This window comes from Budorcas taxicolor, chromosome 3 (assembly GCF_023091745.1).
Source record: "Budorcas taxicolor isolate Tak-1 chromosome 3, Takin1.1, whole genome shotgun sequence".
NCBI lineage: Eukaryota > Metazoa > Chordata > Mammalia > Artiodactyla > Bovidae > Budorcas > Budorcas taxicolor.
In genome coordinates, this window is record NC_068912.1 from 118,187,873 (window position 1) to 118,212,402 (window position 24,530).

The window sequence follows — 24,530 nt, forward strand, 5'->3', positions numbered from 1 at the left end:
CCTATAAACTAGGTTTGACTCCCTCTGAAATTGTATATGGAAGTCCACCCCCCATTTGTTCAGTGTTTGAGGGAAAGACTAAACCATCTCTCTCGCTACACACATTCCAACAAGAGATGCTGGCTCTAAGTAAAGTGCATAAACTTATCTGGTCACTGATACGAGTTCATGAGGGCCAGAATAAAGGAACAATCCCGTCCCATGATATGGGCCCGGGAGATTGGGTCTGGGTTAAGAGACACCAGTCAAGAACCTTAGAGCCAAGATGGAAGGGCCCCTATGGTGTTCTCCTTACCACCCCCACTGCCCTAAAGGTGGACGGAATTGGACCCTGGGTGCACTGCAACCACGTGCGTTGTGCCACCCCAGAGGAACAAGAAAAGGTCCAAAAAGAATGGAAGGCGACACCGCATCCCACCAACCCCTTAAAAATGAAGCTCGTCCGCCAGCTGGCCCCAGACAAATCCCCCTGACTCTCCTGTTGGTGGCCCTCCTTCTCCACTCTGGAACTGCTGGTGCTAACCCACATCAACCTGCTAAGATCACCTGGACGCTTCGTAATGGACTAACCCATGAGGTACTCAATTCGACTACTGGAATCCTGCCCACGCCCCCACCCCCCGCCCAATACTTGGTGGCCAGATTTATCCTTCGACCTTGGACCTTTGTAAGAACATATCAGTACAGTTCAAGTGATGATGCTGAGACAACAATATCAGGCAATGTCTCAGAATGAAGAGGAGGATTCCTCTCCATGATCAAAGGATGGGGGGAATGTTGGGACCTAACAAACGCCATGATAGGCTTCAGGGACTAAGGTAGGACTCACGGGAAAGGCTGAGTCTTTGCCCAGTGAGGTCATCCCCGTGGATGCCAGGACTTGTCTAATCAGCATACTCCCCGTAACCTGGTTTGAGTTTATCAGGACATAAAAGACATCCCCCTGCAGCCAACAGCCAATTAGTAAATACCAGGAAACCCCTGCAGCCAATAAAGATTATCCAATTAGTAAATACTAGGAAACTCCTGCAGCCAATCAGCCCTTGCCAACTCTCTGTTCTAAAACCTATAAATACTGCTGCAAATCTGGGCTCGGGGCTCCTTGCTCCACTCCACCGTGTTGGATGTGGCGGGAGCCCTGGCTCGAGCTAGAAATAAAACCCCTTCATGCTTTTGCATTGCTGTGGACGTCTTATTCTCTCAGTTTTGGGGACTCAGACTATGGGCATAACATATGGGGCTTGATGGACTGTTTAAGAAGGAAGGTTTGTTTTGGGGAAGGAGGATGTGTGTGTGAGAAAGACGAGTGTGTGGACAATCCGAGCAGCTGGAATCTGGGAGCTCTGGACGAAGCCCAGTTCAGAGTGAACACCATCACCCGAGGGACCAAAGTGCCAAACGCCGCAGGGGACTGCTCTGCCGAGGCTTCGGGATTAAAGTTTGGCCGGAAGAACCCAGACTCCAGGAAATGTACCGCTGGGAGAGAGGGAATGGAAGGGAAGACAACAGCCTCCATGGGTAGAGAGTGGGGTTTCCTGGGAGACAGGGAGATTTGATAAGGCAGGTTTCAGAGGATGGAAGCGTTCTGGCCAAGGGGTGGAACTGGAAGTTGGGGAGCAGGGTTAACCGAGGGCCACCCAGGAGGAAATATGAGAGTGTGGTTCCCCGGGAACTTCCTTCCCCATGGACTGTGGAGCAGTTCTACACGGGCAGGGTTATTGCTTGCCTTCCCTCGTGGGCTGTGAACTCTTAGGCTTCTCTCAGACTCTCAGGAAAGTCTCTAACAGCCAGCCCACTTGAAAAATCTCCAGCATCTAGACAGCACTCAGCACACAGCAGTTATTTAATAAGTGCCTAAATGACATTTGCTGGGCTCTCTTCACCAGATATACATCAATGTCCAATAAGTCCATGAAAAGTGCTCAGAATCAGTAATCACTCAGTTCAGTTCAGTCGCTCAGTTGTGTCCGACTCTTATAAATGCAAATTAAAACCATAATAAGATGCCATTACATACAGCCTAGAATCACTAGAATTAGGCTGGCACAGGTGTTGCTAGGGGCGAGGGGCAGCTGAAAGCCCATGTACTGCTGAGTGTGTGTGCATGCGCAGTCCTGTCAGATCACTAGAATTAGAGAGGCTGGCACAGGTGTTGCTAGGGGTGAGGGGCAGCTGAAACCCCATGTGTTGCTGAGTGTGTGTGCGTGCGTACGCAGTCGTGTCAGACTCCCTGCAACCCCATGGACTGGAGCCCGCCAGGCTCCTCTGACTGTGGAATCTTCTAGGCAAGACACTGGAGTGGGCTGCCATTTCCTACTCTAGGGAGCCTTCCTGACCCAGGGATCGAACCCACACCTCTAGTGTCTCCTGCACTGTCATGCAGACTCTTGACCACTGGTGCTACTTGGGAAGCCCATCTGTTGCTGGCGGGAATGAAAACCGGTGCAGCCCCTTTAAAAACAGTATGGTAGGATTTTATAAGGTTAAGCATATTCTTCACGTGCATGCGTGTGCCACGTGCACACTCCCACCCCATACAGGCCAGCCGTCCTATTCCTAGGTATTTGTCTAAGAGAAATGAAAACTATGTTTATGTGAAGACTTGTATGTGAATCGTCTTAGTAGTATTACTCACAAAAATAAAAAGCTACAGGCAACTCAAATGTCCATCAACTGGTGAACAGATAACTAAATTGTTCTATGGAATTCTACTCAGCTGCCAAAAGGAATGACATACGAATGAATCTCAAAACACTATAAGGGATAAGGGAAAGAATTAAACACAAAAGACTCTGTACTGCATGATTCTATGGATATGAAACTCTAGAAAAAGCAGGGCTTTCCACGTGGCACAGTGGTAAAGAATCTGCCTGCCAATGCAGGATATGCAGGAGCCTAGGGTTCCATCCATAAGTAGGGAAGATCACCTGGACCAGGAAATGGCAACCTGCTGCATCCTTGCCTGGAAAACTCCATGGACAGAAGAGCCGGTGGGTGATGTGGTGGTGGGAGGGCTACAGTCCAGGTAGTCAGAGTCAGAGATGACTCAGCACACTAGAAAAGGCATGGGCTTTTTTTAAAAAAATTATTTTTTCTTGAAGGATAATTGCTTTACAGAATTTTCTTTTTTCTGTCAAACCTCAACATGAATCAGCCATAGGTATACATATATCCCCTCTCTTTTGAACCTCCCCATCTCCCTTCCCATCCCACCCATCTAGGTTGATACAGAGCCCCTGTTTGAGTTTTCGGAGCCATACAGCAAATTTCCATTGGTTATCTATTTTACATACAGTAATGTAAGTTTCCATATTATTCTTTCCATACATCTCACCCTCTCCTCCCCTCTCCCTATGTCCAAAAGTCTGTTCTCTGTGTCTGTTCCCTCCATTGCTGCCCTGCAAATAAATTCTTCAGTACCATTTTTCTAGATTCCATATATATGCATTCAGTTGAGTTCAGTCGTTCAGTCATGTCCGACTCTTTGCGACCACACACACTGCATGCCAGACCACCCTGTCCATCACCAGCTCTTGGAGTTTACTCAAACTCATGTCCATTGAGTTGGTGATGCCATCCAACCATCTCATCCTCTGTCGTCCCCTTCTCCCACCTTCAATCTTTTCCAGCATCAGGGTCTTTTCAAATAAGTCACTTCTTCTCATCAGGTGGCCAAAGTATTGGAGTTTCAATTCAACACCAGTCCTTCCAATGAATATTCAGGACTGATCTCCTTTAGGATGGACTAGTTGCAGTCCAAGGGACCTTCAAGAGTTTTCTCCAACACCACAGTTCAAAACCATCAATTCTTTGGCGCTCAGCTTTCTTCATAATCCAACTCACACATCCATACATGACTACTGGAAAAATCATAGCCTTGACTAGACAGACCTTTGTTGGCAAAGTATTGTCTCTGCTTTTTAATATGCTGTCTAGGGTGGTCATAGCTTTTCTTCCAAGGAGCAAGGGTCTTTTAATTTCATGGCTGCAGTCACCATCTACAGTGATTTTGGAGCCCCTCAAAATAAAGTTTGCCACTGTTTCCCCATCTATTTGCCATGAAGTAATGGGACCAGATGCCATGATCTTCGTTTTCTGAATGCTGAGCTTTAAACCAACTTTTTCACTCTCCTCTTTCACTTTCATCAGAGGCTCTTTAGTTTTTCTTCACTTTCTGCCATAAGGGTGGTGTCATCTGCATATCTGAGGTTATTGATATTTGTCCCGGCATTCTTGATTCCAACTTGTGCTTCATCCAGCCCAGCGTTTCTCATGATGTACTCTGTATATAAGTTAATAAGCAGGGTGACAATATACAGACTTGATGTACTCCTTTTCCTATTAGAACCAGTCTGCTGTTCCATGTCCAGTTCTAACTGTTGCTTCCTGACCTGCATACAGATTTCTCAAGAGGTGGGTCAGGTGGTCTGGTATTCTCATCTCTTGAAGAATTTTCCATACCTTGTGGTGATCCATACTGTCAAAGGCTTTGGCATAGTCAATAAAGCAGAAATACATGTTTTTCTGGAACTCTCTTGCTTTTTCCATGATCCAGCAGATGTTGGCAATTAGATCTCTGGTTCCTCTGCCTTTTCTAAAGCCAGCTTGAACATCTGGAAGTTCATGGTTCACATACTGTTGAAGCCTGGCTTGAGGAATTTTGAGCATTACTTTACTAGCCTGTGAGATGAGTGCAACTGTGCAGTAGTTTGAGCATTCTTTGGCATGGCCTTTCTTTGGGACTGGAATGAAAACTGACCTTCTCCAGTCCTGTGGCCACTGCTGAGTTTTCCAAATTTGCTGACATATTGAGTGCAGCACTTTCACAGCCTTACCTTCTAGGATTTGAAATAGCTCAACTGGAATTCTATCACCTCTGCTAGCTTTGTTCGTAGTGATCCTTCCTAAGGCCCACTTGACTTTGCATTCCAGGATGCCTAGCTCTAAGTGAGTGATCATACTATCATGATCATCTGGGTCGTGAAGATCTTTTCTGTGCAGTTCTTCTGGGTATTCTTGCCACCTCTTAATATCCTCTGCTTCTGTTAGGTCCATAAAATTTCTGTCCTTTATCGAGCCCATCTTTGCATGAAATATTGCCTTGGTATCTCTAATTTTCTTGAAGAGATCTCTGGTCTTTCCCATTCTATTGTTTTCCTCTATTTCTTTGCACTGATCACTGAGGAAGGCTTTCTTATCTCTTCTTGCTATTCTTTGGAACTCTGCATTCACATGGGTATATCTTTCCTTTTCTCCTTTGCCTTTCCCGTCTCTTGTTTTCACAGCTATTTGTAAGGCCTCCCCTGACAGCCATTTTGCTTTTTTGCATTTCTTTTCCATGGGGATGGTCTTGATCCCTGTCTCCTGCACAATGTCATGAACCTCACTCCATAGTTCATCAGGCACTCTATCAGATCTAGTCCCTTAAATCTATTTCTCACTTCCACTGTATAATCATTAGGGATTTGATTTAGGTCATACCTTAATGGTCTAGTGGTTTTCCTTACTTTCTTCAATTTAAGTCTGAATTTGGCAATAAGGAGTTCATGATCTGAGCCACAGTCAGCTCCTGGTCTTGTTTTTGTTGACTGTATAGAGCTTCTCCATCTTTGGCTGCAAAGAATATAACCAATCTGATTTTGGTGTTGACCATCTGGTGATGTCCATGTGTAGAGTCTTCTCTTGTGTTGTTGGAAGAGGGTGTTTGCTATGACCAGTGCGTTGTCTTCACAAAACTCTGTTAGCCTTTGCCCTGCTTCCAAGGCCAAATTTGCCTGTTACTCCAGGTGTTTCTTGACTTCCTATTTTGCATTCCAGTCCCCTATAATGAAAAAAAATCTTTTTTGGGTGTTAGTTCCAGAATATAATATTTATCTTTCTCTTTCTGACTTACTTCACTCTGTTTAATAGGTTCTAGGTTCATCCACCTCATTAGAACGGACTCAAATATGTTCCCTTTTATGGCTGAGTAAAGTCGCTGATGCTGGGAGGGATTGGGGGCAGGAGGAGAAGGGGACGACAGAGGATGAGCTGGCTGGATGGCATCCCTGACTCGATGGACGAGAGTCTGAGTGAACTCCGGGAGTTGGTGATGGACAGGGAGGCCTGGCGTGCTGCGATTCATGGGGTCGCAAAGAGTCGGGCACGACTGAGCGGCTGAACTGAATATTACTTTGTGCACATGTACCACATGTCTATCCATTCATCTGTTGACGGGCATGGTTATAATGACTACTGCAGTTGCCTAGGGCTCGTGGGGGAGGATGAACTGCAACTGAGCAGGAGAAAATGTTTTAGGGTGCTGGAAATGTTCTGTGTCTTGATTGTGGTGGTGGTGGTGGTAGCATAACTGTATATAATTACCAAAATGCATCAGGCTCTACACTTAACATGAGTGAATTTTACTGAATGTCAATAATAATCAGATATAAATTTTAAGTTTAAAAACTCCACATCATAAGCAAAGAACACATAAAGCATGGAGCACTTTGAAAATGGCAAAAATGAGTGTAAATAAAAACTATAAAGGTATTCATCATGCTTAATCACTCAGTCGTGTGGGACTCTTTGCGACCTCATGGACTGCAGCCCGCCAGGCTTCCCTGTCCATGTGGATGCTCCAGGCCAGAATACTGGAGTGAGTTGCCATGTCCTCTTCGAGGGATCTTCCAAACCCAGGGATCGCACCCAGGCGTCCCGCATTGCAGGCGTTCTTTACCATCTGGGCCACCAGGGAAGCCCAAAGGCATCCATGAGAAGAACTAAAAAGAGGCCACAAAGCGTGGAAAGGATCTACTGTGAGCCTGTGGTGGACGAAAGACAGACGGGACACAACCATAAATACCTGGTGGGACAAGGGCGTGGCTTTGTGCTGGTTACAGAGCCCTGGCACATCATTTGGTCCTCACCTCCCTGGGAGTTCGGTAGGCTGGCACAGATTCTCCTGCTTTATAGAAACAGAGACTCAGAGAAAACGAGTTACTCACTCAGTTCAGCTCAGTCGCTCAGTCGTGTCCGACTCTTTGCGACCCCATGGACTGCAGCACGCCAAGCCTCCCTGTCCATCACCAACTCCCGGAGTTCACTCAGACTCTCGTCCATCGAGTCAGGGATGCCATCCAACCATCTCACCCTGTCATCCCCTTCTCCTCCTGCCTCCAATCTTTCCCAGCATCAGGATCTTTTCAAATGGGCCAGTTCTTCATATCAGGTGACCAAAATATTGGAGTTTCAGCTTCAGCATCAGTCCTTCCAATGAATATTCAGGACTGACTTCCTTCAGGATGGACTGGTTTGATCTCCTTGCAGTCCAAGGGACTCTTAAGAGTCTTCTCCAACACCACGGTTCAAAAGCATCGATTCTTCCGCGCTCAGCTTTCTTTAGAGTCCAACTCTCACATCCATACATGAATACTGGAAAAACCATAGCTTTGAGTCAACGGACCTTTGTTGGCAAAGTAATGTCTCTGCTGCTAGCAGAGACATTAATACTCGCTCAGGAAGCCGTATTAAGTAGCAAACAGGAAAGGGCATGCGTATTTCGAGAGCACTCAGTCCAGTTCGCCTTAAACCTGAGAAAAAGGCACCAGGAATCCTGGAAGCGCTGTGGCCGCCGCCCAGTCCTCCGGCGGTCTCCCCAGTGGCGAGTGAGGAAGCACCTTCCTCGAGCGGCGGCTGAGAGGGGCGGGACCTGGGCGCTGTCACTCCGCGGGCACGCAGCCCCACCCACGTCGGCGGCGTCGCGTGCGCGCGCAGCCGGGTAGGGGGCGGGGCCCCGCGGCGCGTCCGTTGCTAAGGCCGCGCCACCCCTGGCGACCGAGGGCCGCGGCCCGGCGCACGCGCCTGGGCGGACTCCGGTGCACTGTGGGATGGGAACCCGAGCGGCGCGTCGAGGCCGGAGCGGGCAGCCGAGGCGGCGGCGGGGCCGGCGGCGGCCCGGGAGCCGGGCTTAGGCTCTGCGGCCGGCGGGGCGCGGCCATGAACGCGGCGGTGGTGAAGCGGACGCAGGAGGCTCTGGGCAAGGTGATTCGGAGGCCGCCGCTGACCGAGAAGCTGCTGAACAAGCCCCCGTTCCGCTACCTGCACGACATCATCACGGAGGTGAGCGCCGGGCCGGGATCGGAACTGCGGTCTGGGCCGGGTCCCCGTGCGCGGACCGGGTGCGCGCCGGGGTGCGGGCTAGGGTGCAGGTCCGGGGGTCGGGGCCCATGTGGGTGCGGGCCGGAGACCGGGATGCGGATCGGCGGTCGGTGTTGGGGTAGGAGTCGGAGGACGGGGGTTCGGGGGTTCGGACCAAAGCTGGCGTCGGGATCGGACCTCGCGTCGCCGAGCGCTGCTCCTGCCCGAGGAGCCCGGCCTCGGCGGGACGGATGACCCCTGGGCCACCTTTCCCGGGAGTGTCCCGGCTCTTGGGGAGCGTTCTTATGTTTTCCGTCCTGCCCCACTCTTCTTAGAGCAGATCATCCACTCAGCCTGGCAGGGCTGTTTCTGAGACTTTTTTTCCCTTGCAGCGTCTGGCAGATGGAGAGTGTTTACAAATCCCAGGAGGACATTATTTTCTTGTTAGTGCCCCACCCAGGTTTCCCACCACCTGCTCCTGCTGTGGTCACCCCATTGTTGTTCCCTCGCCAAGTCCTGTCCGACTCTTCCCAACCCCATGGACTCCATGCAGCACGCCAGGCCTGCCTGTCCTTCACCACCTCCCGGAGCTTGCTCAAACTCATGTCCATTGAGTCGGTGATGCCATCCAACCATCTTATCCTCTGTCGTCCCCTTCTCCTCCCACCTTCAGTCTTTCCCAGCATCAGAGTCTTTTCCAGTGAGTCGGCTCTTGCCCATATTAGATGTTTAATCAGTGCCTTTGGGTGGACTTATTGAAGGTGGTTGTTGGGGGACCTGGAAGGATAATAACTATAAAAAGCAGGGCTGTATTTGCTGATCGATGGCAGAGCATGCCTTGATATTAGTTGTCTCACTCTCTTGCCCGCTGGCTGGCGGGTTCCTGAGTGACGGAGACTTGTTTGTTGGCACATCCCGGGCACGGTACACAGAAGGTGCACAGCAAACACTCACTGCTGAATGGAGTCAGTCACGGCTCCGTGACTCCAGTGTCAGCGCCCATTTCCATGGTGCGCCCGAGTGTGGTGTTGCCCTTGGGAACCCAGGCATGCTCTCTGGGCTTCAGGAATCAGGTTCAATTTGCAGGTGTCCCGGCCTCCTACTCTTGCCCATGTTGGTCCTTAAACTTCACTTCTCAATCCTTCCAACAGGTTCGGCATCTTACTCTTCCACAAACTGTGCCTTACTTGTCTTTGCTCTCTTGACTTAGCTTATGATGTGGACCTCTCTGTGCTTATAAGCTGTGCTTAAAACTCAAAACTGACCCACATCCCCAGGGCTGTCTTGACTGGCCTCCTTGTTCTCCTCCTAAGCTAGTGCAGCACCTAGACCGCCCTGGACAGTGTCTGGGGAGGGGATGAGGCTGTGTGGAGAGCCTGGTGGGACAGGGCTGTGTAGGGAGCCTCTAGGGGGAGCCAGGCCTTGAGTGGCATCACCTCTTCTTGTGAAATGGGCGGGTGGTGTCCTCTAACCCAGGAGGGATCCAGTCACTTAGCCAGGAGGTAAGTGGCTGACCGCACCGGTTGCTGCCCCAGCCAGACACTTTGATTTTCTGTGTTTGTCCTGTTTTCTCACTGAAACCAGAAAGCCAGGAAAGAGGCGGGGGTGGGGGGGGTGGGGGGGTGGGGGCTGCATCTTTCTGTGGGTCCTGGTGTGGGCTTATCATGGTGGCTGCTGTCCCCACCTCCTGCAAGGTTGGAGGGGGGAGGAGAGTTCAGGCAGGAATCGACTCCATTGCCAGGTAGCCAGACTGTGGGGAAGGAGTTCCGTGTTCCCCATTGGGATGCACTGGTCTGCCTTTTTGCTAATCTAAGGTCAAAAGTTGGACTGTAAAGAAAGCTGAGCGCCGAAGAATGGATGCTTTTGAACTGTGGTGTTGGAGAAGACTCTTGAGAGTCCCTTGGACTGCAAGGAGATCCAACCAGTCCATTCTAAAGGAGATCAGTCCTAGGTGTTCTTTGGAAGGAATGATGCTAAAGCTGAAACTCCAATACTTTGGCCACCTCATGCGAAGAGCTGACTCATTGGAAAAGACTCTGATGCTGGGAGGGATTGGGGGCAGGAGGAGAAGGGGATGACAGTGGATGAGATGGCTGGATGGCATCACCGACTCAATGGATGTGAGTCTGAATGAACTCAGGGAGTTGGTGATGGACAGGGAGGCCTGGCGTGCTGCAATTCATGGGGTCGCAAAGAGTCGGACAGGACTGAGCGACTGAACTGAACTGAAGGTCAAAAGTAATCTCTCTACCTGTATAAAGATAAGTATGTTAATTGTTACTTATTTGATAAAGATGTTAGAACAACTGACATATGGAAAGCGTTTTCAAATAATACATGGCGATTCTCTGAGCAAAATTCTTTACTACCCCTGAGTATTGTGTTCAAATCAGCATATTCTAGAGTTTTAGTTACTGCTACGCTAACTCCGTATCTTTTATAACTTGAAGCGTTGATCCTGTGAAATTAATGCCTCTTGCTGCTGGAAATGATTGCTCACACTGTCAGCACACGAGAAAAACCTCAAAAGGAGCAAAATGAAGAAGTTCTAGGAATATTAGATGCTCTTAATATTCTGCTTCATACAGGAAAGCCTGGCGTGCTGCAGTCGTGGGGTTGCAGAGTCGGGTACAACTTAATGACCAAACAACAACTCTTAATGTTCTACCTGTCTTATCAGGGGAAATAACAGCACAGCTGTTGAGCGGTTTGGAAACTATAAGCTAGCTAGTTGTAGCTGGGTCTTAAAGAAGGGACTTGGTGTTAGTGTGGCACTGTCTTTTTATTTTTTTAAAGCATGTCTTATGGTAATAAGTACTCTTTATATCCGCCAGGACACACACTTATAGGCATGTTCATCCTTACCACATACGAGTGCAGGCTGATATTTTCTGATCGGTTTTATTTTTTAAAAATAGGCTTACTGCTACCCATTGCATTGACTTTATAGTGACCTGCCACAGGAGAACCAATGGTCTGAGAGGACCCAGGGCCCTGGTGTGTCCAGGGGTGGGGAGGGGCAGAAAGCACCACCAAGCCTGACTGAGGGGTAGCTGGGAGGTCCAGGTTGGCTGGGGAGAGGGAGTGGTGAGGGGACCAAAAAAACAGTGATGTGGCAACAGACCACCCCCTCCCCCCAGGCCCCCCACAGGGTCCCAGGAAGCAATTGAGATTGACGGAGTGGTGCGGAGAAACCCAGGCTGGCAAGTCCTCTCTCTTCCCCAGATCCTTGCTCTCCACTGCTCTGAGCGACCCTCAAAAGATGCCTGTTTCTGCTTGTGGACCTCTCGGGGCCTCCTTGTTGTCCTGAGGCTGAGTCTGTATTTCCTAATGGCTTTGAAGGCCACCTGGGTCAGGCCCGTGCTGGCTCGCTGGCCTCAGGCCCCTCCTGTCTAAGGCCATCTGCCCCTTGAACGGACCCGCTTGGCCCTGGACCTTGTGGGACTGTTTCTCTGGCCTGGCATGTGCTCCCCCAGATCTTCTCTGGTCTCAGCTTGGATAGGCTTTGCTCCAGGAAGTGTTCCCAGACACCCTGGGCCCTCCTGCACTTGGATCAGGGGAGATCCTGTCCCCACTTAGCACCCTGCAGGTCCGTCGTGCTTACCTGTCCTGGCAGCCACAGTGACTTCCGTGAGGATCAGCCGGACTCTGCCTGGGACGAGGCCCCCACCCATGGCAGACGCTGGAATGCATGTCATGTCAGCGGATGGAGGACGTCTGGGTGTGGACAGAGCCCAGTGCCCTCAGCGTGGGGCGGTGGGCACGGCTGAGTCCCAGGCTGTCCTGGGGTGCCGACCGTGGCCTTGCCTTTTCTTTTGAAGGTGATCAGGATGACGGGCTTCATGAAGGGCCTCTACACGGATGTCGAGATGAAGTCCGACAACGTCAAGGTAGGTGGGAGGCGCTCTCCCGGGGGACTTCAGGAGCTGTGCTCTGGGGCTGGAGCACAAGGCTGGTGGCTCTGGGAGTGCCCAGCGGCCTTCTCACCTCAGCTTCCTCCAGCAGCTGCATGGCACGCTACGTCAGCCTTCGGAAACGCAGCTAGTGTCCCAGAGGTGGGTGCCAGCCCATCGCCCTAAAGGAAAAGCTTTACCGAACTTTTATTTGGTGGTAGTGTTATTAAGAGTCAGGAGTTCTAAATCCGACATACACCTAAAAATAGCTTTTTGTCCAAACAGGAAACTGAGCCTGTTGAACATCCTGAGGATAGTGCAAGCTCTTTTTCAAATATTTTAATATCTGTGTTTCAAATGAATATCTTTCAGGATAAAGATGCAAAAATTAGCTTCCTGCAGAAGGCCATAGACGTGGTAGTCATTGTCTCCGGAGAGCCACTGTCGGCGAAACCGGCTAGGATCGTGGCAGGGCACGAGCCGGAGAGGACCAACGAACTGCTGCAGAGAATTGGAAAGTGCTGTCTCAGCAAGGTAGCGCCACCCGCCCCAGAGCTGGGAGCTGTGCACACCTGGGAGGGTGACCAGGCGGGCCACCCCGGGCAGTGGGCAGCGTTGGAGGAGTGGGGTTTAGCCCTGTCCCTGCAGTCCGATCCCCCCTCTCCTGGAGCCTGGGAGTTAACAGCCGTGGTTTAAAGCTCTGCAGTGAACAGACGAGCGAGTGCCGGGCGCAGGTTTCCCGAGCTGTCGGTGTGCAGTAGGGGCGCCTTGGGCGCCCTGCCGGGGGCACATGGCTGAAGGCCGCGCGCCCAGCCTCTGAAGCCCTGTGCTGCTCCTCCTCCTGGGCCCCCTTTCAGAGCCCGTGACTGTTTCCAGCTCGGGTGGCCGGAGTGGCCGGAGGAGCTGTTTCTCTCCGCCTGTGAGGTTTACGGGGTGTCCCTGTTCTCTGCCGGCCTTTCCAGTCCCCCTCCCGGTTACCGTCCTCTCCTCCCTCTCCCCGGAGGAGTGTGTGCGGAGCTCTGCTGCCTTCCGAGACACCCCCGATGCGCTCGTGCGGGGGCCGGATTTCCTGGGGTCCTCACCACTGGCTGGAATCCGGGCCTCTCTGGCCTGCCGTCCTTCTGGGGCCGTTGGAGGAGGTCTTCCCTTGGGTCCTCCTCCCCTCCAGCGGAGCAGAGCTGGACCTTTGCCAGGAGCGTGGGGAATACAGCCCTTGATGGAAGTGATGGGCTGGAGGCCGGGGGGCTCGCCTTCCGAGCTGCTGAGGTGGGAGGGCGGGCTCCAGCCCACACGGCAGGTAGGGAGTGGGGAGTGGGGTGAGACTGGCTCCTGGGGCCGCAGGAGACCCCCGCCCGGTGGGCCCAAGGCTTGGGACTCAGCTGCCCCAGATCCTGCTCGCCGCTCCCTTTCCAGAAGCGGATCTGACGAGTGATTGCTGCCGAATCCTCTGCCCCCGCCCCTCGGCTCTCAGCGCCCCCTGGTGCCGGCCGCCAGGTCTCCTGCCCTGCCCGCTGCCTCGCTCGCGCTGCGGGTTTCTCAGGGCCCAGCTGCCTCCCCTGCAGCCCGTGGGGTCGGCTGCTCCTCCCGGGGTCCCCCTCATGCTCCCCTGGCGCACTGCACCGACTTGGTGGTTGTGTTTGGCCGTCTTGCTGGTGCGCAGCGTGGCCTTGGCCCTTGGTCTAGTGCCCGGCGTGCGATGGGCACTCGGCACAGGCTTGCGGAAAGAGGAAGTGTGTGGGCAAGGGGGACTCTGGGGGCAGTCAGGGACGCTGCCCAGGGGGTTTTAGCATCTGACGGGGCTCCAGTGAGATCGTTCCTTAGGCCGGCCTCTGTGGCCCTGTGAGAGGTGCGCGGCAGCTAGCCTACGCGGCCACGCTTGGCAGCTTGCGTGGAGGGAAGCGGGGTTCGCTTAGCTTGAGTGGACTCTGGTGTTAAGGACTGGAAATGCTGGAAGGGACAGGTCTAGGCGATGCTGTACGTTGTCTGTGATAAAATTCATTTCCTTTAGGAGACAGAGTCCGTTTAATGAACAGTCTTTGCTGACGCTTGTGTATTAAGTGTACTGATTGCATTGCAACCTTGCGTTTTCTCTCCTCCCGTTGGGACCAGCTCTCCAGTGACGACGCGGTGAAGAGGGTGTTGGCGGGAGAGAAGGGGGACACAAAAGGTCGGCCCTCACTGACGTCCAGACCGCAGGAACTGGATAATAAGAACGTGAAGGAAGACGAGTCCAGGGTCCAGAAGGACAAAGAGGTGAATGCAGGTTCCCTGTGTCTAAAATAGCGGGGCCTTTTGTGGTTCAGGTGGATAATTTGTAAGTGATACTTACTTGGCTTTTTATTTTCCAGGATAAAGGAAATTCTGAACCAAACGAGAGAAGTACAGGCAGAGATCAGAAACAGAGAGAGGACTTAAAGGAAGAAAGCAAACCCCGAGAGAAGGAAAGGGACAAGGACAAGGCCAAGGAGAATGAGCGGGACAGACACAAAGAGCCGGAGCGAGACAAGCACCGCGAAGGGGACCGCGAGCGCGCCAAGAGCCGGGCGCGGCCGGACAGGGAGAGGGCCCGGGACCGCGGCCCCCGGGAGCGCGACAAGGACCCGGAGCGCCGGAGCGAGGGCGGGAAGGAGAAGGAGCGCGGCAAGGAGCGGGAGCGGGAGCGGCGGCGGCTGCGCAACGGGGAGCTCTGCAGGGGCCCCGAGCCCGAGCGGAGCCGCGAGCGCGACCGGCCGGAGAAGAAGGTGCGCGCCCCGGGGCCGCTCCGCCGCCCGCCCGCAGAGGGCGCGGGCTCCTCGCTAAGATTCAGACCGCGTTTCGCTGCATTGTGACGGGGAGACAGCGTTTATGTCACCCGCCCTAAAATCACGGCCAGCCCGGAGTCCTCGCAGACCCCCAGGGTGCTGTCTGCCGCGTGCACGCGTGTCGGGGGGCTTTCCTGGGGAGCGGCGGACCCCGCCACCTCGTGAGCGGTCCCTAGGCCGCCCTCTGTGGGGGGGGCTCCCCGCGGGCCGTGGGCCTGGCCGCCTGCGTTCAGGGTGAGGGCCGCTTTCTAAGTCTCTGAGGCGTTAGCCAGGTCAATACAGTGAGACCCCAGCTTACTGAATCCTGCCCAATTCAAGTTCTCAGGTAAATTTAGGGTTTTCCGGAAAATTCGTTTGGTTTCAGGCGGTGTTTACTTTTGTTGCTGTTTCCCCAGATGTTCAGGTTATTTTGGAGTCTCTATAGATAGGGTAAGCCTCCTGTCAGGGCTGGGGTGCGGACTCTGGTTCTTGGGGGACGTGGCATAACCGTAAAGTGTCCTGGGAAGGCCCTGGAAATTCTCCAGCCACTTGGAAGGAGGAAGCTGAGGTCTGGACCAGTTCAAGGCCCACGCGAGGGGGTGGCAGGTGGCAAGGGGCCAGGCTGAGCCCCCCCGGCCTGTTGCGATGGCCATCTGGTTTTGTGGCTTGGCATCCCAGGGGTTTGGCTCTGGGAGGTGAGCAGGGCCTCTGGGACCCACCCAGCGCCAGGCCTGGAAGCTGGTCTTTTTGGTGGTTCTGTTGGTAATGTTAGCGTGCCGCCTGGAACCTTGGGGACCCCCAGGGGCATCCAGGAGTCAGGTAGCCCACCATGCGGTATGTGTCATAAAAACCGAGACACCCTCCGCCCCCACCCCCCCATTTTTGCCTCTGTTTAAATGGGGTCTAAGGAAAGTCTTTTCCTCTGACCTGGCTTTTTGTGGCGCTCAGACATCCTCGTGCATTTTGCTGTGCCCTGCCTGGGCACCTTCTCCTCTGTCTAGGCCTTCAGACCCAGGGTTCCCCCTGTGATGTGTCCTGGGATTCCTGGTGGTGTGCCTGCTGCTATGGATGGACACCCGGGCTGTGCTGCACTGAGTGAGCATCTGAGACAGGGTGATGGGACCGATCCTGCTCCCAGCTGGTCATGCTTGGCCCAAGTGGGTGTGCACAGACCTGTCGTGGTGATCCTGCTGGCCCGGCTCCTCTGTGTCCATCTGGGGCTCCTCTGTGGAGCATGGTTTTGGGGGGCATGCTGCACTTTCTCCTGGGAGCCCCCCAGAGGCCTGAGCTCCAAGGCTTCTGTGGGGGCAGCTCTGGGAGGAGGAGACGGCTCTCACCCGTGTCCTGCCAGGTGGTCTGATCCGATCTCTTGACGTAGAAGAGACGCTGGTAAGATGTTCTTAGCCTGTGAAACCCCGAGTGTGTCCCTGTGTGGCGGTGAGGGTGTGAGGTCAGAGTGGGCACGTCGGGGTGCTCCCTCCTTGCGTGTCTGTGGGCAGCTGAGTGCTATGGGCGGGGGACCCGGGCACGGAGCCCAGCCCACACAGGAACTGCTTCAGATGCAGTCTGCCACTTCATAATGAAGTTGCAAAGACACTGAATTGTTGAAATATTGAGCAGGCACCCATCGCTTTTCATGGAGGAAAGTCTCAGCAGCTGTGTCCCTTCTCCCGATGTTGACACGTGTCTGAGAGCTGACTTAAGTGCGAGGCTTCCTAGGGTGTTGATTTCAAACCTCTTATAGTTTGCACGTCATGTTTGTCTTGAGAGTGCATTCGTATCGCATAGTCTGAAGCCTTGGCTCCGTCGGGAAGTGAGAGTGGCTTCCTCTCGGAGCCTGGGACCAGGGCAGTGTTGCCCTGGGCATCAGAGCTCCTTTCTGCTCCAGATCCCCTGTGTGTCCCTGGAATGTTTGTGGGAAGCTTGGCCTGGCGGAGGGACCGTGGGGGAGACGCTGCTCCCTGTTGTTTCCACCCCGCCCCCCGCCCACCCCCTCCAACCCCCCCAACCCCTCCAACCCCCCCAACCCCCCCAACCCCCCCCACCTGGGTCCTGCCTCTGACACCTGTGGCCTTCCGGCCGCCGCTGGGGGTCCTGGCTGACCTGACGCTGCTGGGGCTGGGGCACTTGGCGCTCCTCTGTGAGTGGTTTGTCTTGCTGTCCGTCAGCCTTAGAGAAAGTGTCTCGATGCTTTTTTAGATGTTACGGACTTGAGTAATTCTACAGTTTGAATTTTTTTTTTTTACAGTCATCAAGCTCAGGAGAGATGTCTAAAAAGTTATCCGATGGATCTTTTAAAGACCCCAAAGCCGAAACAGAGGTAAAATTTGAAAATAACTTTAAGAGATGTAAACCCATAGCTGTGCTGAGACAGGACGTGCTGTGCCGTGGTCCTTCCTGGTGCTCGGGGCCTCAGGTGCGGGAGCCCACGTTTGTTCAGTTGTAAGAGGAACGGTGTCGGTGGTTTCCTGCCTGTGAAGTAGATGGGGTGTGTGCATCCTCCGGGTTTCTGGGGCAGACTCCGGGGACCCTTTGTACCTTTGTTTGATGGTTGTGACGGGTGGCGTGTAGAGGGGCTGGGTCATGGTGTGGGAGCGGGTGGGGTGGCTCTTTGGGTCGGTGTGGGGGGATTAAGTCACCAGGCAGATGGGGACGGAGGGCTGGCTGGAGGGCCCTGTCCTGCTGCGCTTTCCCTGGGGGCACCCTGCACCGTGCTCCCCCTGGATGGGGTACTGTCCAGGCCGTGCCCTCCTGGGGGTGTTTAGACTCCCCCTTACTTCATCATCCAAACTGCAGCTTGAAAAGTGTATCTGGGCAGCCACAGGGAAAATGGACAGGCGTGGAGTGGACGCTGTGGGGCTGGTTAGGGCTCCACATGGCGGCTTGAGAGAGGGGTTGGGCGGGGAACTGCACGAGAGGCCAGAGGGTCGGCCTGTGGTGTCTCCTGTGGTTTATTGCTCTGTTTAGACAAAATTGAGTAGGTTTGCACTCTCAGAGTTGTTCACAAGCACTGAAGTACTCAAGCTTGTATCGACAGAGGTCGAGTCCTCATAAACTCAGCTGATAAGACAGTGATTCTCAAGGGTGGTCAGTAGGTGGCTGACCTTCTTAGGGCTGTATAAAAAATGTGGAATTCTGTGTGAGGGTGAAGGAGGTTTCAGCTTCCTTCTGACCCCACGCTCAGGCCCTGCTGCCCTGATTGCCTTCAGCTCCCCTCTTGGAGCATCTGGGTGTTGTCCTGTTTCCTATTGGCTCTTTCCTTACACTTGGATAATAAATCTGTTCATGATGCATGATGTTGCTATGTGGGGCATCAGTTAATTTTTTTCTTTCTTTGTTTTTTTTTTAAAGACTGAAATTTCCACCAGAGCATCCAGGTCAGTGACAACAAAGACGTCAAAGCGGCGATCCAAGAATTCAGTGGAAGGTACTGCACAGTTTATCACATAATGTATCTGAAAGTATTAGACTCTTGGCCTTAACCACAGCATCCACTAGGGAAAAGCTTCTGTGGCTAGAAAGCAGGTTTGCCTTTGGAAGGCGTGAACAGAGACCGTGCAAAAATGATGCAGATATGTGGCTTTCACACCCACACGCACATGTGTGCACCTGCACACGTGTGTGAGCCCACGACACCAGGGACAGAGAACACCTCTTTGCTGGAGATCTGTGTTCTGATCGAAGAGATGTGATTCAGCGTTATTTTTCTGGAGGTGTTTGTTAGTCTTCCACGTCTCTGACGCTTCTGAATGGGCAGGCTAGTTTCCTAAGCTCTACTAAGCTACTGACAAATAGGTGGACATGGAGAGCCTCCTGCCCTTAGACTGGTGGTGTTTATTTTATGGGCTGTCTAAAACAGTGTTTAAAACAAGAGCAGAAATTGTCCCTGGGGGTCATGCTGAAAGCTGGAGCTGAAGCAGATGAGCCTGGCCTGGGTTTCCCCGAGGGTGGTGCCTTGTTATGACAGACCAGGGAAAGAGTGTCAGTCTGTCCGGGGATGGGAGGGACAGATGGTGCCCAGCAGTGCTGGAGGCTTCAGTGGAAGCATGGAGTAACTTTGAATGAGCAGTAGCTGTTCCTGAGAGTCATCTTCTCCCTAAATTGTGTAAACCTTAAAGTAAATGTAGCCAGGATGTAGAGGTTGAGATTCTTCACTGAGACATTAAGCGTAGATGGCGCGTTTTGATCTTTGACATTGATAAATGAGTTAGTGAACGTTTTTGTGCCAGAAACTTCTTCTGTCTCTCAGGCCATCTCTGTGGGACAGGTTCCCAGGTGTGATTCCTGGCACAGACGCTGGTACGGGCATCTGGAGGTTTCATCTGCGGTGGCCACTGTCCCAGTCCTCTCCCTTACACTTTCTTCCAGGGTTTGTTTTGAGCCTTTGCTGACTTTCAGAGACAGAAAGCACTCAGAGTCTGAGTGCTCTCAATTTGCGTGAATTCTTTTAACATTAGGGACATCTGCCAATGTTTTTTGGCTTCCCTGATAGCTCAGTTGGTAAAGAATCCACCTGCAGTGTTGGAGAGCCCGGTTTGATTCCTGGGTCGGGAAGATCCCCTGGAGAAGGGATAAGCTACCCACTCCAGTATTCTGGCCTGGAGAATTCCATGGACTGTGTAGTCGCCAATTTTTAAATAAGTATCTGTTTCTTGTATCTTTCCAGGTTTTTAATTCTGATTATGTTTGGCTTCTGACTTGCCTTGGTGTGGAATTTCTATGCAGCACGAGTCTGTTTGTGTGGTCTGCCCAGAGGTTTGAGAGATGAAGACCTGCGTCCCCATGGTCGCTCTCCGGGTGCCCCAGGGTCGGCCCTGGCTGGCGGTACCTTCTTGCCTGTTCTGCACTCTCCCTGCTGGCCTTCTGGGGTCTGGAGTCTGGGGTCTGCTGTTTCTGTTTCCCTTTTTCTCTTCCGTTTCACTGTCAGTTCCCTGGCATTTTTCTTTAAAAAAAAAAAAAATGCAAAGCCGTTTTATTTGCTTATTATTGCAGAGACATTTTCCAGTCACTTGAGTTCCATGAGTCAGAGAGTCCCGCCTCCCACGAAACAGACTTGTCAGGAGGTGCCTGCACTTGGGTGAAGCCTAGGCTTTGTTCCTGGGACGCCTGGATCCTGCAGCTTTCAAGTTAGACAGGGGGTTCCCTCTCCAGAGACGTGTGTGCGGTGCTTGGGTGTGTCCGCCAGTCAGGGATCGCTCAGTTGTTTCTGGAAATGGTATCTTTCTTTGCCTCATTAATTTTTTGGTGTTCGTTGTTGGAATATACACAGAAGCGTTACTGATTTGTGTGGCTGTGTCTTCAATCTAGCCTGGATCAAATCTTAACACAGAGTTGTTGCACTGGTTCTTTTCATTTTCTAAGCTGACGGTCATGTCATCTGCTTTTCTCGTCTAATAACTCAGGTTGTTTGCATCTGAGTTGACTGGTGAGCTTATACCATAAGGTTCCTTTTATATGGTCTTTAAGAGATTTGGTTATCAGAGATTTGCTGGCTTTACGACATTAAGCTCTACTAAGCTACTGACAAATAGGTGAACTCTTTTTTCTTCCCTGCCCACTTGCCGAGCGCGGACCTAATAACCCCAGGTCCTCAACTGGCACAGCTGGCACTGCCCCCTCTTGTAACGGGTAGCGTTTGGGCAAGTGTCCGGCGTCCAGGAGGTGTGTGAGACACAGGTGCTCTGTGTTCCTGCTGAGAAGAGAAGCCTTGAGTTTACTAGAAGGGTGGGGGTGGAGGGAGTATCACGTTGGTTGAACATACTGAGAATCTGAAAGCCATTCCAGAATCTCTAGAGGATCGAAAAAGCATTCTGCTTAAGAATATGAGAGTTGTTTTTTTTTTTTTTCCGCTTATTCTTAACTAGTGAATTGTAGCAAAGTGGAGCGCTTGCAGCTGGGGAATGCATTTTAATTTCATTCGCTCAATAATATGCAGCATTACCAATTAATACATATTTTCATTGTGCAATTTCACGTCAGGAAGAAGGGACTCTAGAACCAGTGAAAATAGTCTCTCCCCTGAAAAAGAGCGTAACTCTTCCTCCAGTAAAGCTAAGAAGGAGCATGCCGTGAAACAGTTCGGTAAGACTGAGTGAGCCCCAGGGGAGGCTGAGAGCGCGCGCCGGCGAGTCGAGACCTTTAGCTGCCGGATCCTCTGCTTGGCCACCGAGCTGCTGCCCTGGAGATGCGCCTGCTCGGCTCTGGGAGGGGGCCCCGGCGCTGGAGCACTGCCCTCGGGCGGCCGGGGTGGGGCAGGGCAGAGGGGCCGCCGACCCCGGGGTCTGAGCCACAGGGCGCCCCACCCCCAAGCGAAGGTTCCCTGCCACAGATCAGGCCCTGGCCGGTGGTCCACAGGAGGCTCCCATTGTTCTGCAGATGCCTGTGGGGCCCCTGCCCTCATGCAGAGTTTGCTCTAGAGGGAGAAGACAGGCAAGAAGGAGAGGTCAGGGAGCATAGCTTTTCTGTGAGATAATAAGGAGAGGTCAGGGTGTATGCCCTGTATTAGATAATAAGGAGAGGCCAGGGTGTACACTTTCTATCAGATAATAAGGAGAGGTCAGGGTGTACACCCTGTATTAGATAATAAGGAGAGGTCAGGGTGTACACTTTCTATTAGATAATAAGGAGAGGTCAGGGTGTACACCCTGTATTAGATAATAAGGAGAGGCCAGGGTGTACACTTTCTATCAGATAATAAGGAGAGGTCAGGGTGGACACTTTCTATTAGATAATAAGGAGAGGTCAGGGTGTACACCTTCTGTTAGATAATAAGGAGAGGTCAGGATGTATACCTTCTATCAGATAATAAGGAGAGGTCAGGGTATATACCCTCTATTTTATAATAAGGAGAGGTCAGGGTATATACATTCTGTGAGATAATAAGAAGAGGTCAGGGTGTATACCTTCTGTTAGATAATGAGAGGTCACGGTATACAGCTTCTATTAGATAATAAGAGGTCAGGGTGTGTACCCTCTATTAGATAATAAGGAGAGGTGAGGGTATATACCCTCTATTTTATAATAAGGAAAGGTCAGGTATATATCCTCTATTTTATAATAAGGAGAGTTCAAGGTGTATACATTCTGTGAGATAATAAGGAGAGGTCAGGGTATATACCCTCTATTAGATAATAAGGAGAGGTCAGCATATATACCCTCTATTGTATAATAAGGAGAGGTCAGGGTATACATCCTCTATCAGATAATAAGGAGAGGTCAGGGTGTATACCTTCTATCAGATAACAAGCAGAGGTCAGGGTGTATACCTTCTATTGCATAATAAGGAGAGGTCCGGGTGTACACTTTCCTATTAGTTTAGCGAAGAGCCTTTTGAAGGGAAAGGATGCCTAGAGGGGTGGGGGTCCGGGCCCGGGGTGTCTGCACAGAGTCAGCTCGGATCACTGAGCGCATGAGCTGTGGGTGTCCAGGACTGGCCAGAGGCCCATCGCTGAGACAGCCTTGCCTGTTTGTGAGCCTGGGAGCCAGGTGGAGAGGCTGGAGCAGAGAGAGGGCAAGTGACCGGAGACCGGGCTCCTGAGTGGTAGGCTGGGTTCGTCGGGGGCTGTGTCTGCCAGGCGGGCTGTTTAAGTGTGAACGCAGCCCCTGGGGGTGTCCAGCAGAACGGAGACCAGCCCAGGCTTGAGAAGCACCCCCATTAAAACTGCAGGGAGCAGGAGTGAGGCGGAGAGCCGCCAGGGGCTGAGGCTGTGTGCAAGTGACAGGCCGTGACCACGGGGCTCAAGGGTCCCTGCCGAGAAGATTGGGGTGGGGTGACGGGCGTGCTGATGCAGGGGGCGGCACCTGTTCCCGAGGAGAGGAGTTGGAGGGAGGGTCAGTCCTGGGGGCCGGAGCCTGACCCTGGGTGGTGTCGTTTATGGCCACGGGGAAAGCTTTGGGAGAAGCTGGTTGGTGGATCGGGTGGCTGGGCCAGGATTTCTGTTTTGGAGGCATTACGTTCAAGGCACCCGTGAGACAGCCGGGTAGAGGTGTTGGGACCACGGGCGGGCGTGTGGCCTGGGGTTCAGGGAGAGACCTGGAGAAGCCGGCGTTATGTGAAAGAAGCTGGGAATTCCCAGGGTAGCGTAGGTCCTTCATGCAGTGACTCATCTCGAGGAGCAGGGTGCCCAGGATTCGAGGGTCGGAGAGGAGGGGCGGCTCTGGCGGAGGAGACACAGGCCAGCACGGTGGAGGCAAGCTTGGAGAGGGGCATCCTGAAGCCAGGAAGGGGGGCGTCTTACCAGTGTCCCGTGGAGACTGGAGAACTGGCTGCTGAGTAGACGGGACAGCTAGTTGGTGACCTTGGCAGAAACCCCTGTAAATCCCAACAAACCAAAGCAACCGGATACAAAGCCTTTGCAGTATTTTAATCTGTCGTTAACTATTCATGTCAGGAAGAAAGGAGAATATTGTTTCAGCTAAAATTTTAGACCCCATAGTGCCTGGATTAAATAATGAACCAGAGCAGGAAACTACAACTTCAGAAATAGGTGAGAAAAAAATATTCTTTAGTTTAGATTCCTCACTGCTTTGATAAGAAATATTGACATCTCAGTTTGGTTTTCTTTTCTTTTTTTTTTTAGTTCCACCACTTTAATGTTCATCTGATTCTTTTCACAATGTATTGAAGACCCCAAATAACTTGATATTCTGTTTGCTTTAATCTGCTAAGTTTTATAATGAAAAAGAGTAACTGAGCTTGACGTTCACCTTTTCTTGCCTTTTTATGTGTGACATTTCTGAATCTAAGTGAAAGTGCTTTCTTTTATCTTGGCTGCTAGGATTTTATGAGGTGGTATGGATAGATAGAGAGTTACCTCATTTTTCCAGACGACTCTGCTGTGTTCTATTAAGAAAACGCTCCACCATAAGTGGGCTTCCCCCATGCTCAGTGGTAAAGAATCCGCCTGCAATGCGGGTTCCATCCCTGGGTTGGGGAGATCCTCCGGAGGCAGAAATGGCGGCCGGCTCCAGTCCTGTTGCCTGGAAACCCACTTGAACAGAGGAGCCTCGTGGGGTTGCGGAGTCGGACGCGACTGAGCGAGAGCATGGCCTTGCCGCAGGAAATATTTTAAGGTGCTCGGAGCTCCTGGGGGCAGTGTCCCCATGGCGCACCCTTTACATTTGAGGCTGGCAGTATGACGTGTGCACACGTCCTCGCCCTGCTGGTACAGTGAGGTTAGATGTGCGGATTCGGAATTTCAGTGGGATCATCTGAGATGACAACCGCATGTCGTCTTCTGTGATGTTCAGCTCAGTTCTTCAGAAGTGTGGCAATTCTTGAGTGACATTTAAGGGGGGAAATAGTGTAAATCTTGACTTCAGGGAAAGGTAACCGTTTTTCTGGGCTGAGCTTGCCTCGGATCTAGCTGGTTTGTAAACCTTCAGTAATTGTAGCTAGAACAGCAGCAGGCCCACCTTTCTGTGCTTGCGTTCTGCCTTTCCTCATTTTTTTTTTTGCGTTTCTAAGAGATGTATGTGCAGGCCTTCTGCTCCATTGTCGGTTCAGCAGTGACGATCCGTGGTTTTTCCGTTCCAAGTAGGTCAGCCCTGTGTGGTTTATCTGGGTCTTGAGCAGTGTGGGGGACAAATGACCTACATCGGGGCAGAGCGCTTTCTTACGGATGGACACTCCGTTCTCAGTGACCACACGGGTTGTGCCATTCAACGACATCTTGTGATGGTTTGTTTCACTTCTGCGGGAGCTTTTCTCAGCCTCTCGGGGGTCCCTGAGCCGTGGGAA

General features: G+C 52.2%; 1 protein-coding gene across 1 annotated transcript in view; it reads left to right on the forward strand.

Moving 5' to 3' along the window:
• Window positions 1-7,977: 7,977 nt before the first annotated feature.
• The window catches only part of TRAF3IP1 (TRAF3 interacting protein 1), a 59,613-nt gene continuing 43,060 nt past the window's right edge, over window positions 7,978-24,530 (forward strand). The window contains exons 1-8 of the mRNA XM_052637525.1: window positions 7,978-8,100; window positions 11,940-12,008; window positions 12,384-12,545; window positions 14,121-14,264; window positions 14,360-14,752; window positions 17,040-17,111; window positions 18,143-18,218; window positions 23,182-23,277. Coding sequence (XP_052493485.1) covers window positions 7,978-8,100; window positions 11,940-12,008; window positions 12,384-12,545; window positions 14,121-14,264; window positions 14,360-14,752; window positions 17,040-17,111; window positions 18,143-18,218; window positions 23,182-23,277 — 1,135 coding nt within the window. The remainder of the gene's footprint in view (window positions 8,101-11,939; window positions 12,009-12,383; window positions 12,546-14,120; window positions 14,265-14,359; window positions 14,753-17,039; window positions 17,112-18,142; window positions 18,219-23,181; window positions 23,278-24,530) is intronic.